This window comes from Mycteria americana, chromosome 1 (genome assembly GCF_035582795.1).
Source record: "Mycteria americana isolate JAX WOST 10 ecotype Jacksonville Zoo and Gardens chromosome 1, USCA_MyAme_1.0, whole genome shotgun sequence".
Classification (NCBI taxonomy): Eukaryota; Metazoa; Chordata; class Aves; order Ciconiiformes; family Ciconiidae; genus Mycteria; species Mycteria americana.
In genome coordinates, this window is record NC_134365.1 from 2,440,913 (window position 1) to 2,459,027 (window position 18,115).

General features: G+C 45.6%; 1 protein-coding gene across 1 annotated transcript in view; it reads right to left on the reverse strand.

Annotated features, from left to right (window-relative positions):
- The window catches only part of EXOC4 (exocyst complex component 4), a 558,486-nt gene that overhangs the window by 175,711 nt on the left and 364,660 nt on the right, over positions 1–18,115 (reverse strand). The window contains exons 15-16 of the mRNA XM_075515833.1: positions 4,478–4,619; positions 1,622–1,800 (exon numbers count right to left, since the gene is read on the reverse strand). Coding sequence (XP_075371948.1) covers positions 1,622–1,800; positions 4,478–4,619 — 321 coding nt within the window. The remainder of the gene's footprint in view (positions 1–1,621; positions 1,801–4,477; positions 4,620–18,115) is intronic.

Sequence of the window (18,115 nt, forward strand, 5' to 3'; positions counted from 1 at the left end):
GACTGTACATGGAAACAGCCCTCAGTATCTTCCTTATGCATTTTAGGAGGACTTTCCTCAAGGTTTCCTTCTTCAGTAAAAATACACAAATGCCCCCAAACACTACAAAAACTCAAAGTTCATAGAATCATACAATAGTTTGGGCTGGAAGGGACCTTTAAAGGTCATATAGTCGAACCCCCCTGCAATGAGCAGGGAGATCTTCAACAAGTTACATTATCTTAGCCATTTGTATTTCCAGGGCACTTCCAGATTTATAATCAGGCTTTGCATAATGTCCCTTTCAGTCCCTCTCTGTCTGGGCAGAGCAACGGACCACTACTGCTCCTACAAGATGACAGGATTTTAATCTGTTATCACGGGTGGTGTTTTTGCCTGGTAAACTCACAGTCCACAAGAGCAGAAATGATCTGCATTTCAATGCACTTGATGCGCAACCTCTCTCTGATCAGTCCTGAACAGTTTCTTGTGTCTGAATGATGTCTCCATTTTTCCTCTGCTGCTGAAGAACACGGCCAGCTGCTAAAAGTCACAGCCACCCCCAAAACGATGTATCCATTCACGATGCATTCCAAATAGAAAAAAAACCCCAGCCTAATTCACTCAGTACACAGGTCTGTACAAGACCAGACATCGATTAGAAGTCTGAATTAAGAAAACATGTTCATGTACAGGCAACCAGCACGTATGTAAATCCAAAACTGGGCTTAAGAGGTGCCCACATTTCATGAAGACCATGTGTATGAATTTCAACCTTACGGCTTAGCAAGATGCGACAGTCCCCGTAGCTCTGTCTGGAGCCATTTCACTGTCTCCTCGAACAGACACGGTAGACCTGAGCTGTAAGAGGAGCTCTACAATGGGCTGGTGATCCCTCAGTTTGCCACGGATTCACACAGCTCAGAAAACAACGGATTAAATCCGTTGTAGCTCCATCAGTAGCTATGTGGGTACAGGGGAGAAGTACACAGATGCTGAAAGCCTTCTCTAGGACCAGTAAGCAGTGGCCAAAATAAGGCTAGCCAGGCTTGCAAAGCCTTCATCCCTGCTGACATATTATATTGGGCAATGGGTACATCTCCAGTCCCCACCTTCTCCTGACTTTGAACAACCATCACATAAAAGGACACGTATCCTGGCGCACAGGCAAGAGAACTGTGCGTCAGCGCCACAAATAAATACAGGGGAGATGAACCAAGACATGATTTATATTCTCCAAGGTAATCACGACAGATGAGACATCAGAAGAGCTAATGTTCTCTAAATTTAATTTTAGAAATGGAATGGCTACACTTCGGATAGGAACTGCGCCGTAATAGAGCTGTGCTTGTAATATATACACATGCCCTACGGCTTCCCGAGGAAGAACTGTCCTGGATGTACGTCAGCCTACTGCTTTCCTACTCAGCGTGGGCCTGTTTCTCCTATTCGGCCAGATAAGCTCAGAAATGGTATGGAGGCGACAAGGTTTTTGAGTGCCCTGGGTTTGCACGGGTCTCACTTATCAATCTGCTGTAGGTGGCAACAGTCTGCCTTACCCCCAAAAGGAATACTGTTGAGCTTTGGGATGAGAATGAAAAATCATTTTGTAATAACCAAGCTCTTATGGTAAATGTCTGACCTTCAAAGATGTACTGGAACTTGTGCTGCTGGAGGCTGGCGCTCATGGCTTCCTCGATAGCACTGATGTCCTTGTTGAGCCGGACAACGAGAGGGTCGTAGTCCATACTCTCCACGTTGGCGACGATGGCGTAGTTCCCTTGTTTAGCCAGCGGGATCAAGTAGTGGAAGCAATGAACTCTGTGAGACAGAAGAGAGATATGTTACAATGCAACAACCCCGACGTTATGGAACACTTTGCATACCCTTATATTCCTTCCAATGTTCAAGCGAGTAGAAAACAACAATAATTTTAAGAAATGGGTGGTTATATCTGCCTTAAACACAGCCTCCTCTTGACACGTCATTGTCCCACATTGAGAGGTGAATACAAAGGACCCTTCATTAACACATCTGACCTACATCATCCCAGTAAAGTAGCCAGGTGCCTTTTCACCAGGTTCTCCAACTTCACACACGCCGGTTCAGCAGCACTTCCATACTGATGCTGAAATAAGAACTCCTTCTCCGTACCATAAAGACCTAATAACAGTTATAACGGGCAGAAGGAGTGAGCCAGGGGACACTAAACAATAATTAGCAAGCCAAGGCCGTGCCCGTTCCCAAGCATTTCACACTACTGCAACTTTTTTCTTTTCTGTTCACCTGCCTGGTAGGGCTGTAGGCAACGTGCCCAACCATCATCCCTCCATCGAAGGAGAAATTCTGTGCATTCAAATTACCTATTAGGGTTCTGCAAAAAACTGTAATTAAGTAATTTCTCTCAAACCTATAGCGGAAAGTGCTGTGTCCAGCAAAGTCGATAGCAAAACTCCTACTTTTGTAATTCTTGGGTTTCATCCACACCACTCAATGGGGACAGGAGGTTGGTTGGTTTCTTCTGAATTTCATCTGTCAGGGAAACACGGCCAAATCACAGCCTGGGTGAAATATCCCTTGCATTCGAAGCGTAACTCAGGCTCAGCACACCGAGACAGAAAGTTCACACCACGCTGGCCTGAACAGCGGGGAGTTGTGTTGGTGTGGGAGAAGCTTTGACAAGTGGGTCCTCGCTTTCATGCCCCCATCCTCTTGGAAAATGTCCTTGAGGTGGCCATCACAAGCAAGTTCAATTTAGGGCAATTCCAAGAGTAAAAACATCTATTTGTACTCTTTAGTGTCTGCTCCTATATAATTCTATATGGGGTTTTTTTTTACAGGAAAATACTGTAACAGACATTAAGTAATCTAAAACTCCATGGTTATTTGTAACAAAAGAAATGGTTAACGATCTGAATGCGCCAACAGATTTCCTTTAAGGAAGCAGATTTAAATCCAAGGAGCAGGATCTCAGCGACTACTGTCCTCAGGTCATGCCCACACGGTACTGGAGGAGGAGAAGCCAACGCCGGGCTGGTGCCAACCTGCATCTGGCAGAGCTGTGAACAAACGGGGGGCCCTAAGGGAGGAGAAATACAAAGGGATAATTGCGTCGTCTCAAATCCGCTTTGCTGTTTGCTGGTGTTTTCTTAGACTGCACCTGCAACAGCAAGAGGCCGGATAAATTCCCAGGCTCTTTACAAATGTGCTCTGAGTGCCTGCTTAAAGCACAGGGTTTCTGTGAATGAATACACATTGTGCTATGCACCTTGGAAATGGCACGGATCTGGGGAGATGGCGTAGGAGTCGCAGAGAAACCTGCTGGCAGCAGCCATCAGAGGGACTGGGATTTTTCTCTGTTGCTGCAGGTGGTTGCAAACGCAGAGTGATGAATATGGGGAAGCTCCCACCCTGCTCCCACCCTGGGGATTTTCCTGGTTGTTAGCATCTCTTTTTCTCAATCCTTTCCACCCGTTGCACAGAGTAACGTGCTTTGGTGTATTTACAGCATCAAACTGGGGCTCCTGTTAGAAGCACTAGAGGAGGTGGGCAATGGTCTGCTCTAAAATGACAGCGAAAATCTTTTTCTGAATTACATTTGCCCTTATTTCTGCTTAACTCGAGCGTGATGGAAAGCCACGGAGATGGGGAGCCACAGAAAGCTCCATTTCCATACCTTAACAATCTTTTCCTCGAATCCTTCAAACCCCAGCTCATCTGTGATGCCTGCAATCAAGTGGCCAGCAGATGATGGATAGCAGGTTGAAGGGCTGCTGACAATAACTAATGTGTATTTTTTTTTAAAGCTACATACTGACTTCACCAGAGCTCTGCCAACGTACACAAGGACACAATATGGCTCAGGATATGTCACGGCAGAACAAACTGATGGTCCATCAAGTCTCATTGCCTGTCTCTGATATCCGCTCCTATTTGATGCTTCAGAGAAAAGGGAAGCAATGAAAATACACCTGGCCGATACGATGCAGAAGGGAAAAATGTCTTCCCAGCCCCAGAGCGGACAGCTGGCAGCCTGAAGAAAGGGATTTGCTGCCTTTGATCTTTGCATGTGAAGTCAGAGACATCATAAAATTATCCATCCCTTTAAAAAAATCCAGCTGGTTTCCCAGTTTCTGTTACTATTTGAAAAAGTAGTACGAAAAGCTCCAAAGCGCAGCGGCTAATAAATGTGCAGACACCTGTTAAGACTATTAAAACATCATTGTGCAATTTGCTAAGGACAAAGGCCCCGAAACCCCATTTTTCCTAGTCTCTGACACATCAGACACAGACCTCCCTACGAAATTCCACTTTCGGTATCCTGCCTCCATCCCACGTTCGGCCATCCGTGGCGATGGGATCTGGCACTTCTGGACTGACCTTTGATGCTACAGCAGGCACGTATATCTGTCTCAGGTGCCATAATATGTACTCTGCACACAATCTTAACCTATAGCCTCCTGAGCTCCCCCACAATACCCAAATTCAGGGATTCTACCTGACTTCCAAATGCAGAACCAGCAGGCAACGGTCAGCCATCTCTTGAAAAGACCTGGCCAGCTCACTCAGGGTTTGCAGGATCTGTTCGGATGCAGGAAGGTGTTCCATACTGGCATGGCTGTCCTGGCCAGGAGACATGGCTAGCAAAAGAAGATAGTATAAATTCGTGACATACTTCATCAATACCCCTTGGCTTTAGCAACCACAGCATCTTGTCTGCTTCCATCCTAAACACGTGTGTTCTCCCCCGCTTTGGGCTGAGCAGTAACGTCTATAATTGGGGAGTGTATGAAGCAACAAACTGCTTCTGCTATTGATTAAACTCCAAAGTGAATCTGAGGGGTTTAATCAACCACCGGAATGCATTTGCTTGGGAAGATATTGCTCTATGATGAGTATTTCTGTAGCTGCAGAATCCGGGAACATTTATCTTGCTCTGCTCGGAGTGGGAGAAGAGCTGCTCGGGAGCCAAAGCGTGGCACTGACAGGAAAGATGGTCCCTTTTGGTCACCATAGACTTCCCCATGTAATCTCAAGTGAGTCTTTGCCTGCCCGTACCCCTTCAGAGGCATCTGGGAGGCTTTCTTCGTTCTTGTTAATAAAACACAGCTCTTAGGCAGTAAAGCAATTAAAAAGCAGGCGACAGGTATGAGTTGGTCATGGACCAACTGTTTCCCTCCCACTGAGATCTCTTTAAAAAACCACCTTGAGTTTATCCCAACAGCAAGAGCGTTGTCTCTCTTGGCGAGGTGTCCATGCAGCCGTAACTCTGCAGCCTTCATCCCTTATATTTTATCACAGTGCCTGGACCCTCAACCTTCTCTCCTGCAACACAAATTGCTGCCACTCGAGCTAAAGAAGTAGCTTCACTAACAAAAGTAACACGCTGTTATCATATGTGCCGCCCTAATTAGAGGAAGCGTATCCCGAATAGCTGAGTTCAAGTCCTTGTTCAAGCAGCACTTTAGAAATGACTTCCTGCATAGGGTGATTAGCAACGTTTGAAATCAGGCAGCCCTGCTTAGAAAACTTCCACTTCAATTAAATAATGCGATTGCAAGGGATCTCCTGGATCATCAGGTCCAGTCCCCACAAGCCCTGTGTCCCATGGCCTTGAGCATAAACTTGTGTGCCATATTTAAGTTCCTCAGATTTCTACCCTTGCTGGCTCCTTCAAAACATCACTTCTGGAACAGCCAAGTTTGGGATCTAATTTCCAGCCTAAGCTTATTCACTGATGTTTTATATTTGGTTCTTCATATGCCAACATTATTCTTTGCCTTACGGAGTTCTCCATCCCTGGCATCCCTCTTCACAGAATCATAGAGCCATAGAATCGTATAGGTTGGAAAAGACCTTTAAGATCATCGAGTCCAACCGTTAACCCAGCACTGCCAAGTCCACCACTCCACCATGTCCCTAAGCACCACATCTACACGGCTTTTCAATACCTCCAGGGATGGGGACTCCACCACTTCCCCGGGCAGCCTGTTCCAGTGCTTGACAAAAGCAACTCTCTGCACCCCTTCTGGTTTCAATTAACTTGTCCTGAACACGGGGAACCAGAGCTGTACGCTGTATTTGAGCTGTAACTGGTGCCCCAACGGGACTAGAGCTTTCCCGTCTCCCCTGGGAATCCTCTTTTGCTCTGCCATGGCTGCTTTGTTTCATGGTTGCTTCACATTTTCAGCTCATAGTTGTTCTGTGATCAACCTGAATAATGGACGTATGCTATCTGCTAGCTTTAAGAAACATTTCCTTCTCTCTTTTCTTGTGCTAACGTTCGTTACACGATAAACACTTAGCCAGACACCAACGCAACTCTGCACAGAAAGGATTTGTACATCACCAAGGAACTGTTGACAATAAACTTTCATTTTGATGGAGACTGATTAAGTAAATGTCACTTGCCGCTGTTTGTACAGCCAAAGACCTGCTCTGAAAGAGGATCCTACGCCGAGCTTTGGATTCGCTCCTAAAATTAAATACACCTTCAGATCTAGTCGGAAAAGGAAAAAAAAAAACAAACAAAATGAGGAGATAAAAAGCCCCAATCTATTTTGTGCAAAACAAATTGAAACAGAGGTAAACCTACAAGACAGAACTGTGCAATTAAAGGAGCGCGACAAAGCAAAAGGAAAAGATCGCACACAGCAAAGTGCCTACTTGTGCATCGAAACGTACTGTGTATTATAACAGAGAAAAGCGTGCACGCATGAAGCCACGTAAAACACGGCTCCTGGAAGCGGCCTCCTTCAGCAGCTCCTGCAATCCCAGCAGTATTTATGAAGGGTTTTTTTTTTTTAACCAAGGAACATGGTAGAGAAAGTCATAGCCTGGCAAATCCTGCTGAAAATAATTAACTGGCCTGGAGTGAAAAAGAGAAATAAAGAGGGAAATGAGAGGGACAACCCACCCAGGGTGAAGAGGAACCGCAAGGATGCCCCCTCCCTCGCCCCCCCCCCCTTCTCCAAGCCTCTCTCTGCTCACTGAGGTCTCTCCCACAAAGAAAATGAAATTATCAGTGAGGGGGCGATGGGCTTATTTACACAGCCTCTAATTTCCAGATAACGGTGTTAAGAGACGACTCTCGGAAGACGCTTTGGACGAGCTGTTTGTCCAGCTGCCGCCCGCCTTGCCGCTGTAAGACCTCCAAGTGACATTTGTTTCCCTGGAGGGTGGCAGGACTTTGGGCTCAGCGTCCTGGTTCCGGCTGGGACAGAGTTAATTTTCTTCCTAGTAGCTGGTATGGTGCTGTGTTTTGGATTTAGGATGAGAATAATGTTGATAACACACTGATGTTTTGGCTGTTGCTAAGCGGTGTTTATACTGGTCAAGGACTTTTTTCAGCTCCCCCTGCTCTGCCGGGTGCCCAGGACATGGGAGGGGGCACAGCCAGGACAGTTGGTCCAAACCGACCAAAGGGCTATTCCATACCATATGACGTCATGCCCAGTATAGAAACTGGGGGAGCTGGCCGGGGGGTAGCGATGGCTGCTCGGGGACCGGCTGGGCGTCGGTCGGCGGGTGGTGAGCGGTTGTATCATTTATTTTTCATTTTTTTTCTTTTTCCCTCCCTTGGGTTTTGTTCCTCTCTCTCTCTTGTTGTTTTCCTTCTCATTACAATTCATTATTATTATTACTATTATTTTGTTCCATTTATTAAACTGTTCTTATCTCAACCCACGAGTTTTCTTACTTTTGCTCTTCCGACTCTCTCCCCCATCCCACCGGGGGGGAGCGAGCGAGCGGCTGCGTGGGGCTTAGCTGTGCTGCTAAGCCGGCTGCTTAAGCTTAAGCTCGCTTAAGCAGCGAGCGTGCTGCCGGCTGGGGCTAAACCACGACACTCAGGATCAGGTCTAGGGTCACCCTAGAAAGCAGGAAAGCTCACCTTTATTATGGGGGGAAAAACCCATCTATTTTTAGTCAAAAATCCTACATTTTGAGAAGTTTCTATCATCAGCCTCACTCCTGGAGATGGACTCGCTGCAAGAAGCATCCCTTTTTAGCAGTGCCAGGGCTGCAGCCTCTGGTTTGATCGTGCCAGCTCGCTCCAGCAATGCCTCCCTGCAAGCGGTGGAGATGGATGGACCCATCACCCGAAACGCAAGAGTCAGCTACTTTCTGCAGTGGAGAGATACATGCACGATTTTTCTACTCTCTAGAATTCATTTACAGCAATTTAAGTGAAGCTAATTATATTTGTCAGTGGAGATAAGAGGAGGAGGGAGACAGGGACAATCTGCTCCTTATTTAAAGCCAGAGCACTGAAGTCCTTCTGGGTGTTCAGGGCCCCCGTGGCGGGGAGGAGGTTGGCTTGGGGGATGCATACCAATTTCTCCCGTGCACGATGAGGACACTGAAGTGTACTTTTGCTTTTTGAGATCAAAGGAAGCCTTTCAGAGCCCATCCATTTTCCTTTCTCCTTCTTTGGACATCCAGAAAGGACCATTTTACAGCCAACGAGAAAATCCCATTTCTTTAAGCCTCACTCAAGACAGTTTTACTCCATCATCCTTGGCAACACGAACCCACAGAAGGAGCTGTAGCAGCAAAAAATAATCAGAGCCTAAATTATTAAGGGGCTTTGAATAAAAAATGGAATTTGGAGCTGGCTTTGGAGTTGCCCAGCTCTTTGGGCAAAGGGTGACCCTGCATTGCATGGACATTCAACCCACCAGAGCACGCTCTGAGCTCTCTGCTTAAAGAGGGAGATATCTCCAACTGAAATGCTGGACAAGCAAACCAGCAGATCAGCAGCCATCCACTTCTTCTTCCCCTTCTCCTCCTTCATAACCTATTTACACCAAGTTGAACATATGAGCCCTCCTGGACAACAAAATACCCAACGGTCGGGTAAGCAGTGGCCAACACCTTGCTCCACTGGCCCTTCTCATCTTGCAGCCCAAACAGATGAATTTCATTTGTCTTAAGTGATCTTCCCGTGATGCTGGATAACAGTTACGGTTTTGTTTGGGATTTCTTCTAGCTTGCTATAAGCACAGCCAAGATATCTCACTCCAAGGAGAACGAATGTTTCATTCCAGCAAACCTGAGAAAAATAAACTTAACACGCTCGTTGTCACCAATGATTTCAATCATTTTGCAATTCAGTGCGACGCTGGTGCCTCTTGACAGATTGTGCCTTGTAAATCGATGGATGTAAATTACCAGACCTCTGGAATATTAAACAAAACCTGCCGCATTGCCCATAAACAAACCTCTGTAACCAATCAAGGTCTACAATAGCGCGTCCTGCCCGCTCCCTGCTTGAGCAGGGTGACTGCTAACAGATTTGAATGATTTAATAGCGCGAGGAGAAAAATCAGCCTAAGGTTACAAGCTCTGCCTCGGGTCCGGTGCAACCTGAACCTGAAAAATAAACCTCCAACATGCTCAGGCTTTACCTAGCACTACGGGCATTTGCTTTACAGGGGAAAAGGGAAAGGCTCACAGAGAAATTTTACAACTCTGTCGGGGGAAAAAACCCTTCTTACTGGGAAAAGAGATGCGGTATGAAACGCTTGCTGTGCCCCGCAGGTAACATTAGGGACCAGTTCACAGCTTTTTAAATTTTAATTTCTTACTCCTTTCCTCTCCAGAAGAGGAAACTCCAAAATAATTGCAAATACACACACGGAAAAGGAAATTTCTTATGGGTTACATGCTGGACTACGCCTTTAGAGACTGAGGGTTAACTCTTCTCTCTGCTGGAGACTTTTCTGGGGATTTCATGCACCGCTTTCTCTTTCTGTGCTTTAGTTCCCAGTGTGTAAAACCTGGATAACGTGTTTTTATCCATCACTGCCATTAAAGCTGACTCTGAGCTCTCCACATCTCCTGTTCCCACAGCTTTTAGCTTCACGAGGTGACGATGCCACCAGGAGACAAAATCGCTACTCTAACACCAATAAAAAAGAAGAATATCTGGTTATTTGAAGGAAAAAGCATTGGGTGAAGCTGGGAAGAATTAGATATGTGATTATGTGGGGTTTTTTTAAAGGAGATAGAGTACGGCAGCACAGCGTGCACATTAGATGCAACATCAAGGACTTATTCCGGCGAGATTTCTGAAGGAAGACATATACCAGGAGACCTCTGTCTTCTGAAGCCAAACAGCAGGAGGAAACGAATATTTTTAAAAATATGTCACCATTAAAAAACCACCTCTCTTTCTGTTAAGCCATAGTCTGTCAACCCGGGCCAGAGCCGAGTAAAGGAAAGCTGCCGCTGTGGTGATGCTGGTGAGCAAGGGCTTTGTGGGGCGACAGGAACGTCGCCGAGATGCCCACAGCCCCACCGAAAGGTGACACAAGTGGCATGGGGCATCGCCTCCACGTAGCTGTACGGAGACGGCTGCCTTTGGCCGCAGGAGCTGGGAGATACGTTAGAACTTGCTGGAGATTAAAAAGTCTAAGTAACCAAAGAGACCCAAACAAAGCAAATCAACTCAAATGATTTTCTCTCTGTGGAAATAAATACCAGGACCCTGCTCTCAAACCGCTTTGCTTTTCCTGGTTACACATCTTTCCTCCCACTTTTATCTTTTATTGCTCTCGAGATGCCGTCTCGATCTAATTTAGAGTGTAAGCTCTCCGAGGAGCAGGGGCCTTCTCTTTTTATCCTCTCGCAAAGTGCTCTGCACACCTGTGGTGCTCGAGAAATAATGAACAACAACAACTATATGCAACCCATATGGCCACTTGGACTGGTTTCTGGCTGCAGGAGTATTATTTGAAGCTCTAAGGCATAGATCATTCACTGCCTACCTCTAAATTGGTCTGTTTGGGGATCTCAGAGCTGCAGCTTTATAGAAAAGGACTGGAATGAGCCATAAAATCTGGAACTGGATTTTGATTCTCCCAAAGTTCACGAGATTAATTTCAGAGCTACAAGCATACAGGAACCAAAGCTAGATTTTGGGTTTGACATTCTCCCCCTTCCTTTTCAGAAGTGTGGACCTTTGGGCCTCTTAGATATGGCTGAACACTTAAAATATTGATGCAGATATTGCTGCATTGCTCCTTTTTACCTAAATTGTTCTCTTTATAGATTTTAAATATAGAGAAAAAAATCCCTAAGAGCAATGACATCTCCCAAGACTTCCAAGATCACAGAATCATAGAATGGTCTGGGTTGGAAGGGACCTTTAAAGGTCATCTAGTCCAACCTTCAACGTATCTGGCATCTAACACTTCGATTTTTGATGTCAGCTGTCTTCTTCACATAGGCTCCAAACCGAAAGGCAGTTCCCTAGTCCAGGCAACCAGCAAGGACTGTGGCTCTGCACATCAGTGCTCTGACCTTCGCTTCCACAACGATGGGTAAGATTAACTCGTGACTCCAAGGCGAGCTTGTCTCTACGGACGCTTGTTTCTACAGACGCTCGTCTCTACCGACAAGCGCGGGAGCCGATGAGCAGAGGTGACGACAGTCGGCGCCTACCTAAGCCAAGCACCGAGTCTCCCATGCAACGGCCGCAACCCTCCTCCTCGCCCCTGACCCCTGCAAAGCTCTGAGATATGGAGAACATTTACCACGCACGTGTGGGCTGAGCGCACAGCTGACCGTCTCGATTGATAGAGAAACACAGGAGAGAGCAGGGATTCTTGTTAAGACAAAACAAATACCAAGAAAGGACATACTTTAAGAGGTCGGGGCCTTTCAAACAAGAGATGGGAAGACGGAATTATCTAAATACTCAGAACTGGTCTGGCTCACCTTTTACTGGGATCAATGGCAAAACCACTCACTGGTGCTGAAGGGGCAAAGTTATGCCAACACTTAAAGGACAAGCAGAAGTAAAGAGAAAGCAAGCTCAGGGAGAGCTTCTCGTTAATATTACTCACAGCAAATTCCTACTAATGAATCCTGTTGTCTAGCAGAGGCAACCAGGACTGTGTGGGAAGATACTTAAGGAAGGGATTTTCCCTTGCAAATCTCCTTGAGGTTCTGATGGGGATGGAGAAGGAAGGAGAACTTGTGCCCAAACCCTGTGAAAAGCAAGACCAAACTGAAGGCTGGCATTGAGAGCTTCCTTCCATGCCTCTCTGCCCTTCACTCCATGTTAAAATTCACGTGTGGGAGAGGGGACAAGGCAGCGTGCCGGAAAAAAGCATCGCGACCTCATTTGCGATGAGTGGTGATAAGCAGGCTGGGCTGCAGTCCCCATCAGTTCAGTAAACACTAATGATGAGGAGAGCACAGACTGTCACTGGTGATAAAGAACAGGCTAAACACTCTATTAGTTTTTCATTTTGTGAATTAATGTTTTTTATGGCGTGTGTACACTCGCTAGTTAATGAATTGTCTCGTTAGAGCTGCCTGCGGAGCTCCTCGTCTGCCTCTGCTGGCAGGCATAAATTTCACAAGGAAATCAGCACTTTTAAAAAGGCAATAACTCCTCTAAAAGTGGTTTGTTTTCCATTACTTTCTGCAAATATGCAGCCTCGGGAAAGGGATTATCAGGGGGGAAAAAAAGGTGTCTCCAAGCTAGAGGGGCAGGGCAAAAAGTGACTTGATTTAGAAAGCTTAGTAAAAACCCATTCATCTGCTTTTGAGTTATGGAAAGTATTTTTTGCCTGTGTGGTGGTTCCCACCCTCCTCTGTGCTTGGTTAGCCAAAACCAGCCACGCGCTTCACCTAATTTTCAATTAAAGACAGGGCAAAATCATAGCTCCAGTGAAGTCAATGGAGACACTTCCGTCAATCTACACAGAGCCAAAAATTCACCAGCAAACTAATTTCTTTACCCATTTGTCACTGGTTTCAATAGGCGGAGAAGACCTTTTAAAAATGGTCAACATTTGTGAATGAAGGAGCAAAAATGAGCGGAAGGAAAACAGAAAACCTCAAGGCCAGCTGCTTCGTACAAGGCACCGTGTCCTTAGAGCTGATGGAGATGGTTTTAGCTCAACTGTCAATAAAGAATGCTTCACAGCATTCGGAATAAACATAATGTACTTATCGTCAAATTAATGATATTTCAGTGGTATCTGACTCCGGGCACGCCAGCTCCGCTGTTAACGCACTGGCGAGCATCGGGCAGGAACGCTGGGCATTTGTGAAAAATACAGAAAAATGCACATCGTGTGAATCAAGGCAGAGGGGAACAACAGACATTTATGCACCGACTTCATGGAAGATTCTCCACACCGCTGTTAGGATGGGTCCTACATGAATTGAAATGATTAATTTTTTGGCAGCTAAAAGAATAAGGAAGATGAGCTTTGGCCATGCACTCGGATTAATATAAAAAGAAACCCCAAACCTATGAAAAGCTGTCAACCTGCACATAAGGCTGCCTTAGAACTAGAAAAGAAAAATCAGTGATTGGTATTAGGACACGCACAAAGCAGCTTAACTGAGCCTTGAATTAAAAACTGAGGGATCAAGATGTTTTGTTAAGGGACTGCTCAACTGGGCCAGGAACGGGGGTGATGGTCCAAACCATCTGAGACTCCACATAACTCCCCTTGCAAACACAAGCATAAATTCAACTTCTTCCTTTCTTTCCTCAGAGTCCTCCATGATATTGAGCTGCACCTTGCCAATAAATGCCCTCAAAACATCGTTGCAAAACTTCTCTGGGTAGAAGATGTCCTGAGAGGGACGTATTTCTAAAAGGACCTTAAACCTCCCAGTCTACTGGACTCACTGGAAGAGCAGGGAACAGAAGTCCTGTAGTCAATCGGTGTCCCGATGCCCAAGAGCAAAACTGCTCTTCTTTGCAAGAGGCAGGGGCAAGGTGAAGAAAGCGGAATGAAAATAAATACAGTTAAGTGGATACCTTAAGGATCCTTCTTTTGACTGTGGGCAGTTACAGACAGAAGTGGTTTGGGGGCTGTTTGTTTTTAATAGATTGGTTTGCAAAGCAAGAGGAGGAGCAGCAGGGAGGTCTGCGCTGGAAGACAAACAAGAATGAATGAGTCTTGTCCAGGAGGATATAGAGGACGGTGTGAATATGCATATCCATGGGAACTACAAAGGGTTTTCAAACGTAGGCTGAAGAATGGGAAACACACAGAATCCACTCACAGGACAAGAGACAAGCACAAAGATGACCTTAACATCAGCAGGAACTTTAGTTACGTTTTGCATCAGATGCATCAGACTCACAGTCTGACTTCTCCACAATTCTCGCTTATTTAAGAGTCATTTCCCCCAAGTCCCATACGAATATAAATGCTAGTTAGGTGAGAATGATCCCATAGCCCACGCACCGTGGCAAAGTGACTCACTGGTGACGTCAACCATTGACCACACTTTTGAGTCTGGTCACCTAGTTTTGAAAATGATTTTGCCTCTTCCACACTATAGTAAGCTGTCACCTCTAACAAGCCAAGGAGAAGCAGGTGGACTTATGGCCTCAAGTTGCGCCAGGGGAGGTTTAGACTGGATATTAGGAAATTTTTCTTCACCGAGAGGGTTATCAAGCATTGGAACAGGCTGCCCAGGGAAGTGGTTGAGTCGCCATCCCTGGAGGTATTTAAAGGACGTTTGGATGAGGTACTTAGAGACATGGTGTAGTGATGGTTTTTGGCAGTGTTAGGTTTATGGTTGGACTCGATGATCTTAAAGGTCTTTTCCAACCTATATGATTCTGTGATTCTGTGATTCTGTGATTCTGTGACTTACTGCTATTAATCTTTGACACCAATGAGTCATTTTCTTCAGAAGAGATAAACAGATCCTAATGCATTGAACCAACTGGAGTGGACAGCAGGCTCTTTGGAGTTATTTCCACAAAAACCTTGATTTGCTGGTATTACTCATGAGGGATCCTCATTGTAAAATGGTTTGAAAGCACTGCTAATTAGGTCACTTATTTACATGACAATCCCCTGCGTTTAAGGCTGGTGGGTGGGAGGAAAGAAAGATGGAACAAGAGTAATTAGTGTAATCATGACGGTAAGCTAAGTGCTGACCCCACGGCACCAGATCAATACTGGGACTGCATCACGGTGGTGTGCCTATTGTGTGAGATAAAGAACCATAAATGCTGAGCATCCAGGTCAGAAAAACAACGTCTCATTTTCTATCCATTAAATATTTGATGCAAAGCGTTGAGGCTGGGGAAAGCTGCAACCACCAATCCATAAGAACAGCTTTACTGCAGACATTCAAGGGAAAAAAAGGCACTGAAAGGCACTAGGAGATCACTTTGGCAAGAAAACAAGAGCTTTTAGTTGGCTGATGACTGTGTGGTTTCATTCCCTGAGATCCAGCAAAGCAGACCCGTATTTAAGCTACAAAATTTTATCGCCAAAATTATAAAATAAACCACAAGAATCTTTTAATGCTCAGGCTTACCAAAACAGCCATTTTGTCTTCGCAAGGTCAGCAGTTCCCTGCTCGTCTTAAACGTTAGTCTTAACGCTTTGCTGTCCCAAACAAATTTTCCATGGTTTTAGTCCTCCAAAAGCCAACTCAGCTAAGATGGTACCAGCTGGACTCTTGTCCACTGCCTGAATTGCTCTGCTCAGCTCCTGGTCAGCTTCAGTTGGTGTTAAGAGACCAACAGACACAGCTTTGCTTTCAGATCCAAGACAATTTTGCTGAATTGGCACTTAAGAGTGGAAAAAAATAATCCCATTTTGATATGTTAAGTCAATCCATTCAATCCGGAGGCTCTTCGGGAGAAAACACATCAATAATGTTGCTAATGGCTCTTGGAGTCATTGATGAAAGGCTCATAAATGCTCTAAGTCAGGATACCGATAGATACTAAATATTTTCTCTCCAAACGTCTTCTGAAAGGCCTCTGCACTCTGACACTGGATCCCCATTAGGCTTTTACCATTCAGTATGGAGTAACTCCAGGTGACGTGACGTATCTGCTGAGCCCAAGGTCTAAATATTAGCTAGGAGTCTCCAACCTGTTTGTAGCAGCTTTACGTAAGTGTAAATACATTTGTAGCTTCTATTAAAACTACAAATGGCAATTAATTAGCAGCTGATCACAGATGGTTTGGTTTGGACTTGATAGACCCACATTTTACTGTGGCTGAGGATGGCAAAGCTCCCCTGTCCTTGCTCAAGGGGAGTCCCATCTGGGGAAACCCATGACTCGAGGCAGGTACCTCGTTTCTTGACTAAATACCAGCCCCAAGCATGCTGTGGACAATGGTGGGGTTTGTAGCAGCAAGGAGACGACACTGGTCATCCCTGCAGCATCCCAGAGATGTCAGCACAGGAACAGGCTGCGCTGTGGGATTGACGAGAGGGAGCTGCGTGGATACGAGTCCCGGCGATACAGCTAAGGTGCCCAAGAAGACCTTTTCCTTTTGGCTTCCTCTGGTTCTTCTCTGAACCAACTAGATCTGAACGAAGACATCCAACACCATTGTGAACCAGCCGTTCCCAGGCCGTATCAATACACTCTACGCAGGTGCAGGGCTTGACATCTTGAGCTTATGGCAGGACTACCCACATTCACGTAACTTGTGGTCAGCTCAGGGCATGGACAGGGTGAACTTGCGTTCATCTGTAAAACACCCCGTAGCCACAACCGGAGTTAACGTGATCCTGATCAAACAGTCTCCAAGGCAGAGGTGGAAAGGGATCACCCCAGGGCACCGGATCTCCATTCCGACAACGTGTGCACAGCTATGAGATGGAAAAAGACATTACGGCGGATCGTATTTTGAAGGTTCAGAGCACCTGAGAAGGGGATCTGATCACGTTTTGAGCATTTGCAGAAAAGCACCAACTGTTGAGTTAGCGGAACAGAAAGGAAAAAAAGTATTGGAAAATGAGACTGCTTAAGAAGCTAAAACGGAAAGCTGTCATTTAGACTAAGTTACATTGAAGCAACAGATATTCATCAAATAATACAAGCACCCAAGATTTATCTTTTTAAGTTAATGGCAGATGGTTTGCATTTGGAAAAAAATTGCAGCTTTTTTCTGTTTTAGAAAGAAATGTACTTTTGTTGCAATAATAAAGCAACAGCATTCACTAACCCAATCCTTCTCCTGCATGAGGTCAGGCACGTGTTGATCATCTTTAATCTGGCTTTTAAATAAGGTTCTCTATTAATAGATCTCTACAAAAAAGTTCCCCGTGAGCAATCAATACAGCAAGCCGTGTTACAAGTTCAGTGACAGAAAAAAAATCAGCTCCAACTTGAGAGAAATATAGCCCCATTTAAGAGCTGAATTCAGTTCATTAGAAACACCGGGGTTAAACACAAAGACCCGTCTGAGTTCACCACCACTGTGTGGCCTGACTACGAAATGAAAGGCATCAATTTTACCATCGCAAAGGGCCTGATTTTCATTTGTACTGAGACCCCTTTACACCACTCTGTCAGCAGAAAGGGGCCTTAAAGTGACTGTAAATTACAGCTCCTTTACTCGGGCAGAGTGGTATAAAGGGGCTCCGCCATCAATTTGAAAAGGCATCACTTTCTCGAGTGTTGCAGGACGCTTTCTATTAGCCATCAAAGCCCATTTCAGTACGAGGAGGCTTACAGAGCCAGGCAAAAGGGGCGGCTGACCCTCCGGGTGCAAAGCGGCCGCGGATAGTCTTGATCCTGTAATGGCCTTCCCTAACCTTTTCAAAGCATTTTGAGATCTGTGGCTGGAAAATGCGATGCAAATGCTCAGTATTCTCATGAATAAGAGACAGCCAGTGACAGATAGCTGCAGTATTTGGTAAAAAGCTGTAGCACAAACCTTTTTTTCTTCCCCCACCCTGCTTCTGAATGGAGTCGTAGCTCACCTGAGCCGCTGCGAGTCTAAAGGGTGAAGAGCTGCCCCTCTGCAGAAGAAGTGGTGAAGGTCTCTTCCACTCGTTGCCCTTTGCTTTGGGGGTGAAAGCACCCCTGAACAGGAGGAAACAACCTGCTTTGGAAGCATCCTGGATAAAGAAGCTAAGAGGCTGAATGCCCTTTTAGATACTTCAGAAGGGCCAAGCTCTGGCCTTGCAATGCCCCTAAATAAATCTCCTCATTTTACAACGCCTTAAAAACATGCCGACAGACCAGAGTGCATCCTGACGGTGTTCCTAACCCAACCCAGCTGCCAGGGAAGAGCCATGCTCTTTTTGCAACACAAATAGGTGAAGCCAACGACCCCTAAGCTTTATTATTGGTGTCCTCACTGTGATTTTACTTCTCGGCATTTCTGCAATT